Source organism: Rosa chinensis, chromosome 4 (genome assembly GCF_002994745.2).
Source record: "Rosa chinensis cultivar Old Blush chromosome 4, RchiOBHm-V2, whole genome shotgun sequence".
NCBI lineage: Eukaryota > Viridiplantae > Streptophyta > Magnoliopsida > Rosales > Rosaceae > Rosa > Rosa chinensis.
In genome coordinates this window covers 30,176,019-30,196,902 of record NC_037091.1, presented here as the reverse complement: position 1 = coordinate 30,196,902, position 20,884 = coordinate 30,176,019, and the positions used below count along the sequence as shown (strand labels likewise).

General features: G+C 35.0%; 1 protein-coding gene across 1 annotated transcript; it reads right to left on the bottom strand.

Annotated features, from left to right (window-relative positions):
• Positions 1-260: 260 nt before the first annotated feature.
• On the bottom strand, positions 261-7,413 carry LOC112197968 (cyclin-dependent kinase C-2). Its single transcript, XM_024338954.2, has 13 exons — positions 7,131-7,413; positions 6,908-7,059; positions 5,836-5,917; positions 5,537-5,627; positions 5,350-5,379; positions 5,010-5,119; positions 4,842-4,914; positions 4,637-4,757; positions 4,016-4,133; positions 2,739-2,878; positions 2,577-2,634; positions 1,238-1,308; positions 261-1,111 (listed from the first exon to the last, which is right to left on the bottom strand). Exons 2-13 carry the CDS (start codon positions 7,015-7,017, stop codon positions 565-567), a joined length of 1,551 nt encoding a protein of 516 aa, XP_024194722.1. The 5' UTR covers positions 7,018-7,059; positions 7,131-7,413; the 3' UTR covers positions 261-564.
• Between the last annotated feature and the right edge of the window lie 13,471 nt (positions 7,414-20,884).

Genomic DNA, 20,884 nt, shown 5'->3' with positions numbered 1-20,884 from the left:
TTAATTATTCAAATGAGCACTTATTTTACTCTAACGAGGACCTTGACTTCACCTAGTTACCACCTCAAGTGAATACTTGGCTCACTTATTCAATAAATACAAGTAACAAATTTTCTCATCAGCACCTCAAGATCCAAAAACTCGTCACCAGAGTTGACACTGTATTTCACAGCCGCAAATCAGATAAAAATTAAAAGCACAATCTTACGACCGTTTCAAAAAAAAAAAACACAATCTTACGACAATTCAAACATGAGCCCTCCAGCATAATCGCCTAACTCTAAGGATATACCAATCAACAGAATTCATAACATTCCCCCTTCGAGCACTTTGTATATTTCCATACTCAATAAGAGAACCTGATTCCAGGTAAAAAGTAGATAAACTCTGACTTTAAATATATTTTACATATAAATCGGTCGTATCTTGTGGCAATCATATAACAGTTGGACAACACTTCTCTCCCACATCTGTAAATAACATTTTCTAAACCATTCTGGCTCACATCCCTTGTACCGAGGGTTAATGTCACGATACCACAACATCTAATAACCACAGCAACAGTTACGGCTGCCAACCATACTGTTGATTGCGGTTTCCACCCATCATGTTTGACCCCCGACCAGAACCAGAACCACCATATGGACCATTTTGAGGATAGTTTGGACCTCCAACTCCGTATCCACTGCCTCCACCCCGGGGACCAGCACCAGGCAGACCACTAGAACCAAATGGTGCACCACCCCGTCCTTGTGCAGGATATGGGCCACTGCCGTAGCCACCTCCACCACCTTGACCACCCCGATTAGGGTGGCTGTATCCCCCACCAGGATTTCCACCAGGTGGATATCTGTTTGCCCCTCCAGAGGGCCCACGAGGCTTTGCGTAATGGTGGCTAGGCCCTCCAGCAACCACGGGCTGGGTACCATGAATGGGCTGGTTAGGTCCAGGCCGTATTTGGGCATGTGCTTGTCCAGATTGCTGATTGGGTGGAATGCGATGTTGCTGTGGGTGTTGCAGTTTCTGACGTTTTGCATTTTCTTCATGTTGCCGTTGTTGCTGACGCTTCTTCTTTGTTTGGAACTCATGTGATGATTCATATTTAGGTAGACTGAGCCACGGTAGAATAAACGATTTGGTTAAACAAACACGATATGTGCAGGAATAAAGTTCTTTTTTAAGAAAGAGAGTAAAATAAGTGAAGTAATATACTATTAGGCAAGTAGAAAGAACCAACCTCTTGGGATCACACGGTAATGGATCAGTCCAAAAATACTCAGCATCTAAAGCGTCCTTAGCAGATATTCTCTATTATTAATCACAAGATAATGATAAACAGTATGTTAGTACCCAGCCTAATTACAAGAATACTAATCATACAAGTTCACCATCACATTTTCTTATTCCACGAAATAACAAAATAGATTACAACAGAGGACTCTGGTAAATGATATAATTCCAGAAACACATATCTGAAAATGCATGCAAATGTAATGCAAGACATGACCACTCAAGCTTGTCAGATACCATGGTGAAATTCATGGAAGCAACAATTGGTTGCATACTGATTTAACTTTTTTGTTTCATTTTCTAGACCGTGCCTAGAGAGTTTCTACTGAAATTGTTGACGTTTTATAACAAAAAGGTATACATGTTACTTAAGTAAATGATAAAAAGGCTATGCCTTGACAATAATAAGGCCTTTCAGCCCAAAAAAAAATATAGAAATCTATATTTTTTCGGTGTTTCATATTCCAATATCACATTTAAGGCAGAATCTCAATCTGTTTTGTTTTCTAAGCCGTGCATACCAAAATTGTTGACATTTATAGCAAAAAGGTATACATGTTACTTAAGTAAATGATAAAAAGGCTATGCCTTGAGTCCTTGACAATAATAACACCATTCAGCCCAAAATATAGACTTAATGTCATAAAACACATAACTAGTTATTGTTTAATATAATCTAAGTAACGCTTAATTGGTTTAACTCCAAAATTTGGTTAAGTTTCACTGCTTCATTCCTAGTAAGATTAACAACAACTTTTTCTCTGTAAGAATAAGATTTGAACCTATCTGGAGGCTATATGCTATCTAATCTATGGCTTAAGACATAACTTCACTTAATTCCACCTTTGTTCATGGACCATGTGGACCCTGTTATCCCACAAGGTCTATGATTAGACGGCCAGATAAAAGATTATCACAATGATAACGATTGAACTAAATGCCTAAAGCAAATTTATGTTTTTTAAGTCACCAAGAAAACTAAATACCAAAAGCAAATTTATTTTTTACCTATTTACCTATGAATGAACTGAAGCTTCTGTCGAGGTGAATACTCAAAATCATCTAGAAATATTTACAATCAAACAATCTACCTCACATAATGCTAGTACAATGCTGAAAATTGCAACAGAAGCAAACAGCAAGAATTTACATCATAAGGCATAACAAAGAACAATTTACATACGTTTTACACAATCCCACATAATGCTAGTAAAATGCCAGGGACCATTAAAAACGAGAAACAAAGCCAAAAATCATTTTGCAAATAAACATCTCAAAGCATTTACCTGAGAAGGATCAAGCGTGAGCATCCTCTCCAACAACTCCAACGCATGGCGGTCAAAACTATAAAGCAAAGAAAGATGTAAGCTAAGATACAGCGCTTGGGCTTGACGTATCGTGCTGATAATAGAACATATGAACACAACAATAGCATTGGAGATACTCACTGTCTGAAAACCTCCCTGAGGCGTCTCTTCATAGGCCTTGTTGGCTTGAAGTTGTTATACCAAGGAATCTTTGTAACTCCAGGCCAGTTGACCTCATCTGGAGCTCCACACAGCTCAAAAATTTTGTTTAATTGCTCTGGCTGCAATAATGGAATCCAAAGACAATTTCATTGTCGCCACTACAATAGTATCCATAGGAACACTTTATTACTTATGTGTTTAACAACATATGCCCCATATGACTTCTTCAAAACCAAAGAGAATTGACAAAACAGTTCAATCTAGGACATATCTTTCATCCAGACCTAATAATATGCATCTGTTCTGTCTAACATCGTAAATGAAGTTAGGATGTATACGTTTTCCATCAATTACCTGGGACTGCAGACACAAAGAACCACAACCAAAACTTAATTTGCAGCAAACTGTTGCAGGGCACAGTTTGAAAAATAGAAATACTCATTAGTGGACCAAATGCTTTTCAACTAGAATTACACCACTGATTTACTAGATTTGCTGCTGTAGTGCTTTAAATAGTATACCAAATGATAGAACAAAATGAAGAAGGAAAAAAAGCTTGTTTTGTATAACTCTCCATAAATTCATAGCAAGGAGATAAAACAAACAATACCGTAAAACTGCAAAAGGAATTTGAATTATTTTATGCTGGATAAATCTCAATGTGGTGTCATGTAATTCCGTGTCTCAGCTATGAGTACTATCACCAGCCTTTGCACGTACTAGATCTTCTTCTTCTGAATATATTATTTCTTAAGAAAAAAGAACATTTAAAATAATATACCACAAAAATCTACAATGTCTACCAGGTTGTACACCACCCACTATAGCATTACAGTAGAAATCTACCAAAAGGCTAACAAAATTACTAAAAGAGTTTTAGCCCTTTCCTTGTCAAATGAACTTGTAATAAGCTCCATGGTGTTAATGCAAATCTATCTTCGTGAGTTATTATCAACAACTAACTTTCAAACTCATCTATATTGCAAATCTGTTGGACACATTTCCTGATCAGAAATTATTGTAGCATCACATCATGAGGAATTCCTTACTCTTCAATTTTTTTGTGACTAAATAAATACCAAAAAAAAAAAAAACCTCAAAATCATACTCGCATTGCTTTTGCCTTACAGATTCTTGGATATTAACATATATTTTCTACAAACTCATTCAATCCATGTGGCAAAATATTAGCCCAAAAATCAAAACAAGTTAAACCACCTTATAAGTTATACCGGAGAATGTTATTTATGATTTACCTCATCTTTACCAGGGAAAATTGGCTTGCCGTGTAGAAGCTCAGCAAATATACATCCAACAGACCACATATCAACAGCTGGACCGTACTTGGTGGCCCCAAGAAGTAACTCTGGAGGTCTGTTCAAATGAAGGCAATCAGAACTTGTTTACTACAAAAAAGTTATTGAGAGAGAAATGTGCTTCTTGTTATGATGAAAGTGGGAACAAAAAGCAGATTAAAAAAACCTACATAAACCAAAAACCCTTAATAAAGAAGCTGGAGGGCAACCAAAAACTAACATCCTTCCATAAAGAAACATAAAAAAATAAAAAAACGACTTCAACTGCAGATGATATCATTCCTCTCCTTCACATTGCATCATCAAATGCTTAAAGAACATCAAACACTCAAGATGAAGGGCAACAGAATAACAACTAAACAACACCAGACCACTAGAAAACAAGACCAATTCCACCAAAAAAGAGTATCGATGCGACAAAAGATGATCACAGTTACACATACAAAACCAATCCAACCCCACCCCCAGCGCTCTTTGTAGGAAATCTTGCAAGTTTCATGGAAGAAAAGAGCAACCTAGACAGTTACAGAAGAGCCTCCACTCATGGCATTAAATGCTCACCTATACCAAAGAGTAATGACACGATTTGTGAGATTGGCATTGTGATCATTTGAAAAGGAACGAGCAAGCCCAAAATCTGCAAGCTTCAGATTTCCTTCATTGTCTATGAGAAGATTAGAGCCTGTGGAACAAATATAGAACATAAGGTAGGCCTCATAATATCAATACCGAAAAATGGTAATGATATACTTGTGTGTATAAAGACCTTTAATATCCCGATGAAGTACTTGATTCACATGACAGTAGTGAAGCCCCGTCAATAGTTGTCTCATGTAGCACTGTTAGACAGAGGGGAAAAAAAGGAAGGAAGGTGCTTCAAATACCAATGTAGTTTCTTACTAAGTACACTAAGAAATCCTGCTATTTGTGATACCTTAATCTGGGGGACTGAAAATCTCATCCCAGGTCGATCAGCTAGACCTGTCAGATCATGGTCCATGTATTCAAAGACCATATAGATTCCCCCCTTATACTTGTTACCATCTGCAACTCCAAGAAAAACAGATTAATTTAGAAATTTGCTGATATCAGATAAGATAAAACCAATATGAAAAACTTTGGTTGATCAAGTTAGCTCTAGTCAACCAAAACCATAATGACTTTCTTTTTCTTGTAATTCTAAATAAAAAAAAGATGGTGCATGACCAGCTCTAACCAAGAAAATGTTGATAATCAGAATATGCTAAAACTGAACACACAAAAAGGTTTCTTGCCTGGCCTGCCTTGCTCATCCTTCTCTGGCCCTGCAAAACACCAGAATTACAGATAGCAGTGTGAAACTTGACAATGAATAAAACTATCTCTGGGAACAAAAAGCACGTTACAAACGCATGTCTATAGTTGCATGCACACAAATAAGTATTACTACTTATAACTAATACTATTACAAGTCTACACTACCTGGAGATGTCACAATCTCTTTCAACTTGATCACATTGTCATGGTGCAGCTTCTTTAGAATTTTGATTTCCCGTATGGCAGTTATGGGGAACTGGACAAAAACATTTAAAAAAGGTTGCATATTTGATTATCAATCACATATTGATGGCATCTTTCTTAATCGAGTATATTTGGGCGGAGTACTGGAAACCCAGTACTTTAGAAGAAATTAAAATAGTAAGCTGTAAGTGAAGGGCTAGCAGCACTAATCAAACAAGATGACTCCTACTAGCTAAATAGAACAAACAAGAATGGCATACCCCCTCTCTCTCATTGTCCATCCGTATTTTCTTCAAAGCTACAATTTCACCTGTCTTTATTTCTTTAGCCATGTAAACTTGTCTGCATTCATGGATCAGTTCCATAAGGACAAATATACAGAAGAAGAAGGGAAAAAAAAAAAAAAAAGGAAGATGAAGAGATATCCTCCTAATCTCAAAGAGGGCTAAATATATTGCATGCATTTGAAAATGTCAGGTAATAAAAGAGGTCAATCAATAATTAAATATAAACTAAGACTAATGAAGTCACTGGAGCACCAATAGCCAACATGATATTTAAAACACCATCAAAAACAGTTCGTCGTGAACAAGCAGCTCAATCAACTGAGACTTGCAAGGGGAATGGAGGGGCTAATGACTTTTCAAACTCAAGAATGTAGTACCATCAGAGGACTTGCAGTATCAAAATTTACTGCAGAACTCACGTAAACAATGCATGCAAAATATAAATTTTTCAACAAATTTATCCATACAGCACTTCTATTCTTTGTCCTCATTTCTGCTAGAAGAAAATGACTTCCTCTCGTTCTTTCGTATTTACTCTTTCACAATAACAATGACGCTATATTTAACATCACATATCTCTGCGCCTGCACTGTATATTTCTTGGCAAGGTTCTTTGGGGGGTTCATGACCTTCAAGTTATACGTTCAGACAACTAGAAATTCTAACCAGACAGTGTCAGGTTAAGGAAGTGTACGGGTTAGGGTGTTCATATGATTATGTCAAACCAATGTTTAGGCCAGGCAATCAGCTTATTTGACATACAACAAAGTTCATTGTTTCGTGGATTCTTCTACGTGCATAACATTAAGACACTTTAGAAATCACAACAGCAGAGATTAGACAGAGCTGTTAAAAGAAAAGAGCCCTTTAACTAAATACAAAAATAGAAAGCGAATCAACCCGGTCGGGCAACATAACAGGAAGAAAAAAAAATGGAACAACAAAGCACGCAGTAGTAGCAGAAGATAGCAAATTATAAGCGAAACTCGAGAATTCAAAGAGCAAAAATACTAGAGTTGAGTGCAATGCAGGAAATTGAACTCACCCATAGGTACCCTCGCCAATCTGTTCCAATTTCTCGAAGCAGTCGACGCCTCTGGATCCCCATGAAGGGACTTCGTTGAGGTTGAGCTGCCCAGGGGCTGCTATTGCCATTTCCCCCCTTCTTCTACCTCACTTGTTGCCCAATTGACGTCTCTGAAACGCAAAAAATGACATTGGATACCCGAAACAGAAGAAACGCGAAGAAAGAAAGTTGCAGGGGATACCTGAACCAAGTCTCAATCCCAGTGGTGTGGTGGTTCTGAAATGCAAGCAGAAGAACAACAAAGTGTAAATCTTTTTGAATAGCTATGCTCTCTCTCTGTGGTGCTTCAATCTCAGATTTCGCAATTAAGGTGAGAAATAAGGGAAAGAGGAGGAGAATCCGATACTAGTCAGTGGGAGAAAACCCTAGCTCTGCTTCTTCAGCTTGAGCAAGGAGAGAGATGGAGCGGAGACTATTCCAATCTGAAACCGACCTTTTTGTTAATTCCATTCAATACCCGACCCGAGAGATCCTTCGGGTTATGATTTTAAAAGGCAAACTGGCAAAGATGGTCTTCCTGCCATTATATTTTCACATATTTCTCACTTGGCTCTTCTTCTTTTTTTTTTTTTTTTTTGAGAAGAATATTTATCTCATGGCTTAATATATTGTCAAAATTTACTATATACAATGACAGCTCCAGCCAAGTCGGTCATGGATGAAAAGACAATTTTGCCCCTACCTGCTGTTTCTTGCCTCGACACCTGGCGTATTGCTCCGTGCTATCGTGTCTTTACTACTTCACTCCACAGAGAGGTGGAGAGAGAGAGAGATGGCGAAGGAAGTGCTGCTGTTTGTTAGCATCTACGACTCAGATTCCACCTGCTACGCTGTTGGCTGAGAATTGCGCAACCGACTCAGACACTCCATCAGCTTCAACTGATTTGGGGGTAATTTTGGTTCTGATATTGACGCTGCATCTCAATCAATTCTGCATGTCATGATTGTGTCAGTTTTTCTTCGATTTAGGGTTTCTTTGTTGGGTTTTTGTCAAATTCGATTCGGTTTGAAAGATTTAGCGTTTGTCAAATTCGATTCCCTTCTTTGTTCATGACTGATTTGGGGTTTCGGTGATGAGTTAAAATCTTTGGTTCCCCTGGAATTTATGATCTATTGTTTGTTGTGACCATGACATCGTCCTTACACTTTCTGAAGGCAAAGTCCAAAAAGGGTTCTTCAGGGGGCTAAATTAATGCCTATGAACGGTGACGGCTCCAGCTGAGCCGGTCATGGATGAAAAGATGATTTTGCCCCTACCTGCTATTTCTTACCTCGACACCTGGCGTACTGCTCCGTGCTATCGTGTGTTTGCTACTTCACTCCACAGAGAGGTGGAGAGAGAGAGATGGCGAAGGAAGTGCTGCTGTTTGTTAGCATCTACGACCCAGATTCCACCTGCTACGCTGTTGGCTAAGAATTGCGCAACCGACTCAGACTCCATCAGCTTCAACTGATTTGGGGGCAATTTTAGTTCTGATATTGATGCTGCATCTCAATCAATTCTGCATGTCATGATTGTGTCAGTTTTTCTTCGATTTAGGGTTTCTTTGTTGGGTTTTTGTCAAATTCGATTCGGTTTGAAAGATTTAGCGTTTGTCAAATTCGATTCCCTTCTTTGTGCATGACTGATTTGGGGTTTCAGTGATGAGTTAAATTCTTGGGTTCCCCTGAAATTTATGATCTATTGTTTGTTGTAACCTTGACATCGTCCTTACACTTTCTGAAGGCAAAGTCCAAAAAGGGTTCTTCATAGGGGGCTAAATTAATGCTCAAAATGAAGACCATGTTGGGAAAATCATGCTTTGTTTGATCTTGAGGAAGTGTATTTTTGTGCTGCTAATTAGTTAAAATGGGTAGATGGGTAGATTACTCTGGCCTGATATCAACTTTGTTTGACGCTTTTGGTTTTTTTTTTTTTATTATTTCCAGTAGTACTAGAGTATGTTGGTGGCTTTAGGTTAATCTTAATTTTTTCTTCTAGATGTGAAGGAACCTTTATAAGACAATCGAGATGATTTGATTGCTGGAATAAATAAGGTAAAATTTTTAAGCAGTTCAAGACATTGAAATTTTATCGCATGGGTTTTGTCCATGATGGAAACTATGGAGTGTATCAATTGTGTTTGGTTTGTAATTGAAACTATAGTACCCTACTTTGAATCCTTGTTTATGTCTTGAGGCTTTAAAAGTACGCGATCATGTCAAGAACAAAATTAGGAGATTAATTTCCACATCACATAGTGAATGAAGATATAGGGACAGTGAGAGTGAGAGAGAGGTTGAGTTATGTATATATGAAAAAGAGAGCCTTATTGCGGTTTTGCTTGGTTAATTTTGGCTTTCTGGGTTTTTAGTTTTCTTTCTCTCTCTCTCTAAGAACGTGACCTGCTGCTCTAAATTATTTAAAGACCCACAAATCCACAATAAAAATCTGCCCAGAAGGACAGATCAATTCTAATGATTCCTCATAAGTATTCCATGCACTTCACTAACTTTAAAATCAAGTTTTGATAGAGATTCTAATAAAAATTGACTTTTCTGATTAGAGAATCCAATGCTCTCTGATGGTTACTGATAATTTTTTTTATTGTATTTCTTTCATTCTTGCAGGTTATAAGTGGTTGTCCTCCAACTCCACCGGTAACAACCTACTTTTGTTACATTTTTGTTAAATACTATTTACTCCTCGAACTTTCAGGGAAAAAACAGTTCAGTTCCTGCCTTTTTAGTTTCACACGTTTACTCCCTCATCTCTCAATTTTGAACCAATAGGTCCATTCCGTCAAAAAACTCTATTAAAATGTCTATTATACCCTCAGTTCATCTTTTTTCTTTTTCTTAATTTATTTTTTTTATCTTTTTTTTTCCTTTTCTGTTTATCTCTTCTTCTTCCATCTCTCTTCTCCTTCAACATCAAAATTTCTAAAGCGACCAAATCAATCCGAAACACAAAACCTCTCTTCATGTGCTCAATCAAAAAAAGAAAAAAGAAAAAAAAAACAAAAGAGAAAAAAATCTTTTCAAAAAAAATTAATTAATTAATTAAAAAATTTGAGGGTAGAATAGATATTTTTGGTCGGAGAATAACAAATTGGACCTATTGGTCCAAAATTGAGAGATGAGAGAGTAAACGTGTGAAATTGAAAAGGCAGGGACCGAACTGTTTTTTCCCTGAAAGTTCAGGGAGTAAACAGTATTTAACCTTTTTTATTAACTTCATAAACTTTATACATTCACTTTGATACTTAGGAAAAATAAGTATGATTTTTTTTACTGTTCATGTCTGCATTTTATGTAATCATTAGAATGCTCTCTAATTATTAAAGATATCTAGGCTAATGTACATGTATATGCATTTATTTCCTCACACAGTAGTAATAGTAATCTACACTTTGGTAACATACTTAATTAATTAACTACCATGCTAAAAGATCATGCTCAACAAAGTGATCTAACCTTTCTCTAGCATTTTTTGCCCTTCATATCTACATTTTATGCTCAAAGATCATGATCAACAAAAGCTAGCCTACGTGTCTCTAGCATCGAAACTTTCTCCATATTCTTAGCAACTCGATGAAGAGCAATGGCAATGTTCAAAGGAGAGAGGGGTCAAGGACTCAAGCCTTTCCCCACAGCCATGATTGTCTCAGCAGTAACCTCCAATACTTCTTCTGCAGTTTGTGCTTCAACAATTGGTTTGTTTAAGTTGATTTTTTTTTTCTTATGATCAGATGGCCCTGAGAATTGGGAAAGCTAGCCTCTGAACAAAATCTTCCATGGTCTTCTCCTTTTTCTCTTCAAATATCCCACCTCCCAGCATACTTACAGTCCTTCTTAAATTGGTAGAACCATCTAATGCGTCTATATCTAGCATATCAAAGTCTTCCTCTGAATCAAAATCTTGTTCAACTTGCTTGCTTTCCTTATTCATTTTGTCTTCCGTCGTCAGTTTCTTCTTCAACTTAGAGTAAGATTGTCCTTTGTTTGATTTTGTAGTACAGCTCTTCCTTTCTCAACTTTCATTGGTATGATAAAACAAAACCTTCAGCAGTTAAAAAATGAAGACATCTTGAGGTTGTACACCAAAAACCAACATTGAAATAATTGATTTTCATAGGTTAAGAACCTCTGTACCTAAAAGTAAAATGATAAAGACGATGGTCCATGTTGCTAGTGAGATGACTACACATAAGATTAAGTGGCAATATAATGATATGTAATTGACAAAGGTTGTGTTATGCATTTGCATTGCGAATCTTTCTATCCATGCTTTAGTTGCATTTGTTCAGTTCTTGATTTGAGTCTCTACTTTAGACATTGAGCTGGCTTTTTATTTAGTTTTTGTAAACTCTGATGCATTTGAAATTACCAATATGGTTTATTTCACTTCCTTTTGCATATTTCCACAATCATTTCCTTATTTTAATTATTTGTCAATTCAGTTTTTCTGTGTCTTTTCCTTTTTATTTTCAGGTACATGCACATATGTGCCTCTAACTATTGAACATATGGACCTTCAACTTGATAAATTTAGCAATACAATTTGATAACAACTTTCAATTAGATTGATTTGTTTTGGTGTATACTTCTGAACATTGTTGTTTTGTTCATTCTTCCTCCTTTTGTGTTTGTAGTTCTTACTTATTGCAATTGTGCTTCATCAAAAATCACAAAGATAAAGATAAAGAAAAGCTAGAGTCTCAGTTGACTTCACTTAAAAGATAATTGATTGTGTAAAGCTTATAGCACTTTCTCTTCATCTTGATACGCTTAAAGCAAGCGTATAATTTAACCCTGAAAATATCATCGTTAGTACATAGTAAATAGGGATCATTCAAATCCGAGGATTGAGGGTACATCTGTCATTGTAAAACAAAAAAAGAATTAAAATATATACAAATAACGAAGGGGGATTTAGACTTAGGTTTTTGAAAATTAAAATAAAGGACTAATTTCAGTTTACCCCCCTGAGGTTAGGGGTTGTCATCATATTAGTCCCCCGAGTTTCAATTTAATCAGTAACACCCTTGTACTCTCCAAATTCATCAGCCGTGTCTAATTTCTACTATTCTGTCCAATTTGGACCGTTAAGTCTGACTTTTGAGGGCTAAAATGGTCATTTCAAGACAAAAAAAACTATAAATTTTTTTTTTCTTTTTTTCTTTTTTTTTTTTGCATTTTTTTTTATGTATTTTTTTTTCATTAAAATTTTTTTTCTTTTTCTTTTTCTTCGCTTATTATTATTATTTTTTTTTAATTTTGTCTTCAACCTATACACCACAAGTTATAATAGGTTTATAAAAACAAAAAAAATACTCTAGGTGGTTAAAAAGCTGCTCGCTGGTTTACGATATTTGTGATATATCTCAGATAAAGCGAAGAATTTTAGGATATATCAGTAAAAAATAATAGGTTTATAAAGTGAAGAATTTTAGGATATATCCCCAATAAAGTGAAGAAATATCTATAAAATATGATTAAAAAAATCAATTATTGGGGATATATCCTAAAATTCTTTGCTTTATTGGAGATGTTCCACAAATATCTTAGACTAGTGAGCGAAGAATTTTAGGATCTATCCTCAATAAAGTGAAGAAATATCTGTATTTATTTTTATAATCATATTTTACAAATATTTCTTCACTTTATTGGGGATATATTCTATTATTCTTCACTTTATAAACCTCTTATATTTTATAGATATATCCTAAAATTTTTCGCTTTATCGGAGATATATCACAAATATCATAGACCAACGAGCGACTTTTTAACCACCTAGAGTTTTTTTTTTTTTTTTATAAACCTATTATAACTTGTGGTGTATAGGTTGAAGACAAAATTTATAAAAATAAAAAATAAAAAAATAAAAGGACTAATTTCAGTTTAGTCCTAAACCCTAAAAATAAAAAAATAAAAAAGCGAAGAAACAAAAAAAAAAAAAAAACACCACTCAGGGGGGTAAACTGAAATTAGTCCTTTTATTTTTTTATTTTTATAAATTTTGTCTTCAACCTATACACCACAAGTTATAATAGGTTTATAAAAACAAAAAAAATACTCTAGGTGGTTAAAAAGTCGCTCGCTGGTCTACGATATTTGTGATATATCTCCGATAAAGCGAAAAATTTTAGGATATATTTGTAAAATATATCTATAAAATATAATAGGTTTATAAAGTGAAGAATAATAGGATATATCCCCAATAAAGTAAAGAAATATTTGTAAAATATGATTAAAAAAATAAATATATATATTTCTTCACTTTATTGGGGATATATCCTAAAATTCTTCGCTCGCTGGTCTATGATATTTGTGGAACATCTCCGATAAAGCAAAGAATTTTAGAATATATCCCCAATAAAGTGAAGAAATATCTGTATTTATTTTTTTAATCATATTTTACAGATATTTCTTCACTTTATTGGGGATATATCCTAAAATTCTTCACTTTATAAACCTATTATATTTTGCTGATATATCCTAAAATTCTTCGCTTTATCGGAGATATATCACAAATATAGTAGACCAGCGAGCGGCTTTTTAACCACCTAGAGTATTTTTTTTGTTTTTATAAACCTATTATAACTTGTGGTGTATAGGTTGAAGACAAAATTATATAAAAATAATAATAATAATAATAATAATAATAATAATAATAATAGCGAAGAAAAAGAAAAAAGAAAAAAAAAAAAGGGAAAATTTTTTTTTAATGAAAAACAAAAATACAGAAAAAAATGCAAAAAAAAAAAAAGAAATTCTTTTTTTTTTATAGTTTTTTTTTTGTCTTGAAATGACCATTTTAGCCCTCAAAAGTCAGACTTAACGGTCCAAATTGGACAGAATAGTAGAATTGGACACGGCTGATGAATTTGGAGAGTACAAGGGTGTTACTGATTAAATTGAAACTCGAGGGACTAACATGATGACGACCCCTAACCTCAGGGGAGTAAACTGAAATTAGTCCTAAAATAAACAAAACAAAGAAAATATAAAAACACATATACAAAAGTGGAACGTAAGAAACAAATATCAAAACCAATTTCATATAATCAAACTCGATTCACATCCTACAATTGATCATCTAAGTCATAAGAAAGAAGTTGATTATGTGAAACATTCGAAGCAAATGATTTCCCATAGTTTACTTTCCTTTACTAATTAACCTAAGTGAAAGCACCTAGATCAATCCTATTAAACATGCAATCAAAGTCTAGAAAGCTAGCTAATCAAAACATGTTCAATGCAATACACATAGAGAAGGGTTATCATATCAACTTAAGTGCACAACCTAGTATGAATAAGTTCATCTATTTGCAATCTTTTTCAATTGAATTCGAAAGCCTTTACTACTTTTGATTTAAGTTCACAAAACTATTAGGTGAATCATTAACTTAAATCTAGCACCAATTATACATAAACCCTAAAAGTTTCGAACCAATTAGAATAAACATATAAAAGATATCAATCAAGTAAATTCAATTGAATAATCCCATAAAAGCAACTTAGAATCACAAGTATAGGAATCGAAAACTTTATTCAATCATAGAAATTGGGCTTAAACTTTGCCCTAAACGTTATATGTTAACTAGAACATGTTAATACGAATTCAAACAAGGAAAACCATAAGAGGTTATAAGGAAAAAGTTGAATTACAACGTGAATGGAGATGGTGATGAAGAACTTGAACGTTGAACTAATGAATCTTGGAAGCAAGCTTCAAAACTCACGGCTTCTTCTTCCTTCTTCCTCCCTTGCTTGAAAACGCAGACATGAACTAGAGAATGGCATGGAGAGAGAGCTTTGACGTTTTTGGTGTGATTTTTCTGAATGGGAGAATGTGTGGAACGTCAAGCCTAGGGGGGAGTAGATATAGGGGACGTGAACTTGGTCTCCAAGCTTCATGAATCTTCTTTTAGTTTCCCAAAAATTATTAAGTCATGCCACACAGCTCCAACCAATCACGTAGTGCCATGTCAGCCCTGGTGTGTCAACCAACCAATCAAAACTCTCCAAAATTAAGTCCATATCCCTTAAAATATATTATTGCCGAAATATATAGGATTTTTTTTTTCTGATTTTCTTCACCAATTTCGGCCACAATATCCTTAGAAAAAATAGGGAACGAATCTAGACTTGTTTTGAACCTTTTCTTGTTGCACACACTTATTCTTTCCTTAAAATTCTCCCTAAATCTTCTCCAACACTATATTTTCTTGATTTTCCGTTATCCGACTTATCCCCTTGGTATTTCACGGAAAAACTCAAACAAATCCTCCAAAAATATTCCTTATGCGTCACAAACCCTAATTTGTTTGGGCTTTTATCCATTTTGCCGAAATCCACAATAATCTAGAAGATTCTTGGGCCTCCATATATCATTTCACACCTTATAGTCTCCTAGTGCCTCCAGGAATCTTCTCCCAACGTCATTTCCCTTCATTATTTCAATCATGCTTCCTGCTTGACTCAAGAGTCCTGCTTGACAAAGTTTCATCTTCTGAACAGGATTTCCTGGTTGAAACAGGAAAACTTCATTTCTTCATTTCAACTCATTTATGCAGCCATTTGTGTCTTGCCTTAGCTCCCTCCAACGTTGTCTAGCTCCTCTTTCCTCTCTTGAGCTCATTTCAGCTTGTTTGCTCCAATAACCTGAAAATAGAAACTATTACTAAAAATAGAAACTTCCTAAAAATGGAAAATAGAAACTTTCTACAAATAGGAAATAGAAACTTTCCTAAACCAAAAGGGTTTATTTAAGGAAATAACTAAGTAAATATGAGGAACTAACAGTTAAAACGTCGCATTGAAATGCTCCTATCACATCTATGTTCATTCTGATTTCATCTCCTTTTTCAGTGATATTTATGATTTGATTTTTTTATTGTTTATTTTTTTTTAACAATGAAAGAGAATACAAGTTAAGCAACTTTTGATGGTACAATGCATTATCTGATACACAAACTATTTGGCCTTAATGCTGCTCTTGGTTTTTGCAGGTTAATACTATCAAGATAAATTTCTTTGGAAATTACGTGATCATGTCAAGAACAAATTTGGGAGATTAACTTCCACATCGCACAATGAATGAAGATATAGGGACAATGAGAGAGTGAGAGAGAGGTTGAGTTGGGTATATATATATATATATATATATATATATATATATATATGAAAGTGTTGCTGTGTGTTTGTGCTGTTGTTCTGGCTTTTTGGTTAAATTCACACTATGCCAAAAAAGCTATCAGACGACACGCATCAGACAACAGAATACTGATTTTCCGTCGTCTGATTTTTTCAAACGATAGATAAATTAAATGTGTTGTCTGAATACATAGAGAAAGCATACTTGTTTCATTTTAAATATATGGTCAGATTCAGACAACAGTTAAATATTGTTTGAAAAGATTAAAATTTTCTATATTGAACCCTAGCTGAAATTTCAGAATTCCCTCCAACAAATTTTAGGCTTTTCCCTCTCAAATGCCCAAACTGTATAGTTGCTACTCAATGAGGTGATATTCAAACAACACAATTAAGAAATTGTGTCGTCTGAATAAGTTGAGTGATTTTTTTTTTTTAAAGTTTTTTTGGTTTAACTGCGAAAGACTTCGCGTTTTTCCCACATTCACTCATTGTCTCTCTCTCTCTCTCTCTCTCTCTCTCTCTCTCTCTCTCTCTCTCTCTCTCTCTCTCTCTCTCTCTCTCCCCCATCTCTGCTCGCTCGCTCTACTTACTCTCCTTCAGCGACAAAATCTCACTTCTCTTTATATCAAACTCTCTCATAATTTTCTTCCTCAAAACTCCGCAACCTCCCCAAATTCTCTCCGAATCCCTACCCTTCATCTAGAAATTCAGGGGCAAGACCATTGTAGTCAAGTACAACGGCGTCGCCATAAAGGAGGACACCGTCCAGGCCACGAACAGCCTCATCTATACAGCGCCTCCGCCTCTTCCTCTTCCTTTTCCCTCTCAACCCTCCGTTCAGATCTAGTCTCCAGAAGGCTTTTCTCCCAAAGACAATGGTTTTTTAATTTGGGCGTTTAGGGTTCTTCTAGTTTTGGGATTTGACTGGTTTCATTTTGCTCATGATTTTATTTTTGCAGAATTGGTTAGCAGTGATGGATTTGTTCCTCTTTGAACTTTCAGAACTCGACAAGGCCTTCTTCTTTAACAATGACCTCCTAATTTTGGATGCCTCCGCGATTCCTAAGGTAATATGAAAGCAATTTGCAATACTAATTTGATTCTTTTATCTCAGTTTGTAATTAGAAAATGGGATCTTCAGTGGTGATAAGTTTTTTGGTTTTGATTCAGAACTGTGGCTTTTTTTTTTTTGGTGCTCTAGTGGTGATTAGTTTTTTGGTTTTGATTATGTAGGTTTTTTGGTTCGTTGTTCTGTTTTCATCCAGGTATGGCATTTTTGTTTTGAAATTGTTGAGTGTTGAAATATTTTGTAACTATTTGTTTTGTGTTGAGAAGATGTTACTTGATTGGCGATTAAAATAAAGTGTATGTTTTGCTAGAACCGTGTGGTTGTAGTTTGTTTAGTGTCTTTTTTTCTTCTTGATTTTGTAATTTTGATAGTTGTTTTTGTGTGAGGCTGGATACTTTGATAACGGTAGATGATGTTGTGCTTGATTGTAAAGAGATAGTTTATTTACGCAATGTTGTTTTTGATATTGTTTGACTAATGTGATGTGTGTGTTTTTCGTTCTGCAGATATTGGGAGAAGTGAGGTATCATAATTTGGAAGTATTTTGAATTCAGGTACGGACGGTTAGCTGCTGATGTTAATGAGATTTAAAGATTGTGCATGCGTTGCTAGGGGTTCTGTGGTTTGAATATAAGAGATATTTCTTCCACTCTCCTTGTAAGAGATATTTCTTTATTTACTTTGTTTTATTGTTTTGTTTGAGAAGAAAGAATCTTTATTAAGACAAAAGCTTTAGTGTACATGCAGTGAACAACTAGTTCACACTAGTTTATTGTTTGTGTCCTGTTAAAAAACTACCTTTGATACGTAGGAACTTATTTGACTGTGTTGATTCAATCACATATATAGCAGTTTCTCCTTAGGGTCAGTGGAATTAGGTAATTAGTATTTTTAATAAAAAAAAGTTATTAAAACTCTTCTCTGGTAAGCTAGGACACAAATACTATGTTGGGAATCTTCACTAGTGTTACAAGGCTGAGAGGTATTCAAATATGTTACATATATAGAAAGTTCTTGGCAGGAACCATTCAATGTAAAGGCAAGAGAAGTAGCAACCTTGAGGAAACATTCATCCACATCTCCAACTTATTAATCTAGTTTTTCTAGCCTTCGGGAATGCACACATCCATACTAGCTATTGTTGTGTCTTGACAGATCAGGTATTGATGGCCAAACTATGATTACCTTAAATAAGGAACTTCTGGGGAATGTATGAATTTCTTGACTACTTTGCGGGTATTGCTATAGTAGTTTTGTTTGGTTTAGTTAAAATTTGAGATAATTCTCTGCAAGAAACAAATAGGAAGTTAGGAACTGCAAGTTTGTATGTTGGTGTTTATTCTAGTTTTATATGTATGTATGTTAGTACTTGATTGTTTTCGCCTTTTTTTTTTATGTCCCCCGTTTTTCCATTCTGACAAAAGTTGTACTATGTTTTAGATTTTAAGAAGAAACTAAGGTCCCTTAACAGAGAATTGCAGCAGCACATTTTGGAACTTGCTGATATTCTGGATAGACCATCAAAATATGCAAGGAGAGTAGAAGAAATATCTCTTACATTCAAAAACTTCTAATACAAGAGCTAATTCATCAAGCGCAAGTCTCTAGGTAAACTTCATTGTACATGACCCACATATATACACTTTAGATGTTGAACATTGTACCCTACTACAAAATTTGACCTGAATTAATAAGATGATACATACAGAATATTTTCAAAAAAAAAATCTAACAGAAATTAATGATGAGATATAGATAGTATCTTTTCAAAAAAATCTGACCTCAATTAATTAGGTGAAATATATACAATTTCTTTTCAGAAATCTATTTACATATTGACCTAAATGTGCTAATATCTTTCAATATATTGAAATCATTCTTATAAATCATTCTGTGTAAGATGTTTCAATCTCTTTCACAATTTAGAAATCAACCAAACACCTCACATGCTGCACCAATTTTTAGATTCGATGGAACAAGTATTGCTTTTGCTTTACTAAAATGTAGCTGAAGCCAACATCCACCAAACACTTCTCATTACTTTTGCTTTACTAAAATGTAGACACAAACTTTGATTTGAACTTATTGATTCTGGTGAGAAATTCGTGTCGCTGAAGAATTGAAGAGGTGTATCTGATTTCAAAGGGTACTAGAATGAGGTTGAGATTCAATTGGTCATAACACAGGTTGAAGTTATATCCTAATTAAATCTCAAGCTCATTCTGATGCAACTGTCTCCAGCTCAAATCAAACCAAATCTACAAATTCCAATGAAAACAATTGGTATTCAATACAAAGATTTTGCTATGTAATGTTATAAGATCAATCATGTTATAATATCTATTGAACAATAACATCTAATAGTAATTTCTGCACCAAAGCGCGGCCTTAAAAAACGTTTTTGCCGTTTCATTGTTTCTCTGCCATCTTTTGATAGGCCGAGCATTTGGATCAACCAAGGGTGATGGCAGAGTGACTCACTCTGACATTTGGAGCTCACTAGGGCTAGGACAGTTCGGGTTTGCCGGAAAAAAAGCAAGAACCGAGACCGAACCGACGAGACAAAATTCGGGTCGGTTTGATGATTTCTAATCTCTGAAACCGAGCAAAATCCGAATCGACAAGAATCGGTTCTGTTTCAGGATTCTTCGGTTCCATTTATGCTTGAATCCCGATCTAAATCTATTTGAAAATCTGGAGAAATCTTGATACCAGAAGAGAAGATCAGTTTAAATTGATAAAATATGCCTCTGGTAGTCTTGTACAACCTCTATAAGACTGGAATAATTGATACGAAGAAGAAGTGAAGAAAGAGGAGGAGGAGGAGGAGAAGAGAAGAAGAAGAATGGTTACAGCGAAGAAGAAGAAGAAGAAGAATGGTTGCAGCGAAGAAGTGAAGAAGGAGGAGGAGAGAAGAAGAAGAATGGATGCGGCTAAGAGGGAAGAGATGGGGGAGTATGATTAAAAAGAAAAAGAGAATAGAGAAAGAGGATGTAAGTGGGTGGCCGACAAAGACAAATGGGAGTCAGAGAGAGAGAGAGAGGGGGATGAGTTTAATATATTTTTTTGAAAGGAGGATGAGTTTACATTTTTAATACTTTAATCAAAGAAGAAGGAGGCCTGCAGCAACAAAAAGAGAGTCCACTTGCTGACAGTTTGACACCAAACAAACCAAAATTATACAATAATGTAATATAACCACATCGGTTCGGGTAAAGATGAAAATTAACTATAGGAACCGGAACCGAACTGACTACTACTCTACGGAACCGAACCGCAGCAAAACAACTAAATTATGATAGAAAACCGACCCGAACTGGCCGGTTCAGACCGGTTCCTCGGGTCCAAAGTCCTAGCCCTAGAGCTCACGAATAGGAGATAAGGTATTTCTTTTGTGTAATATCCTTAATCCACAATCTTGTACTTTGATCCGGTATAAAATGCTTTCTTATCTCTGCTAGATTATGCAATATGAAACCAAGTTACAAGAGTAGTCTTAGTCTGTGTTATTGGCCATGTAAATTATGTGAAACAATGCTTTCTATCATGATCTTCTTATGGTATTACATATGTGTGTGTACACAAGTCTTCAAAAGTGTGTTTGATCTATTGCCTACTTTACCTTGTATCAATCGGCAAATGTGTCCAGTAAGATGTTAGTCACTAATGATAATAGTAGAAAGCTTGTGATATATGTACAATGTTTGACTACTTTACCTTGT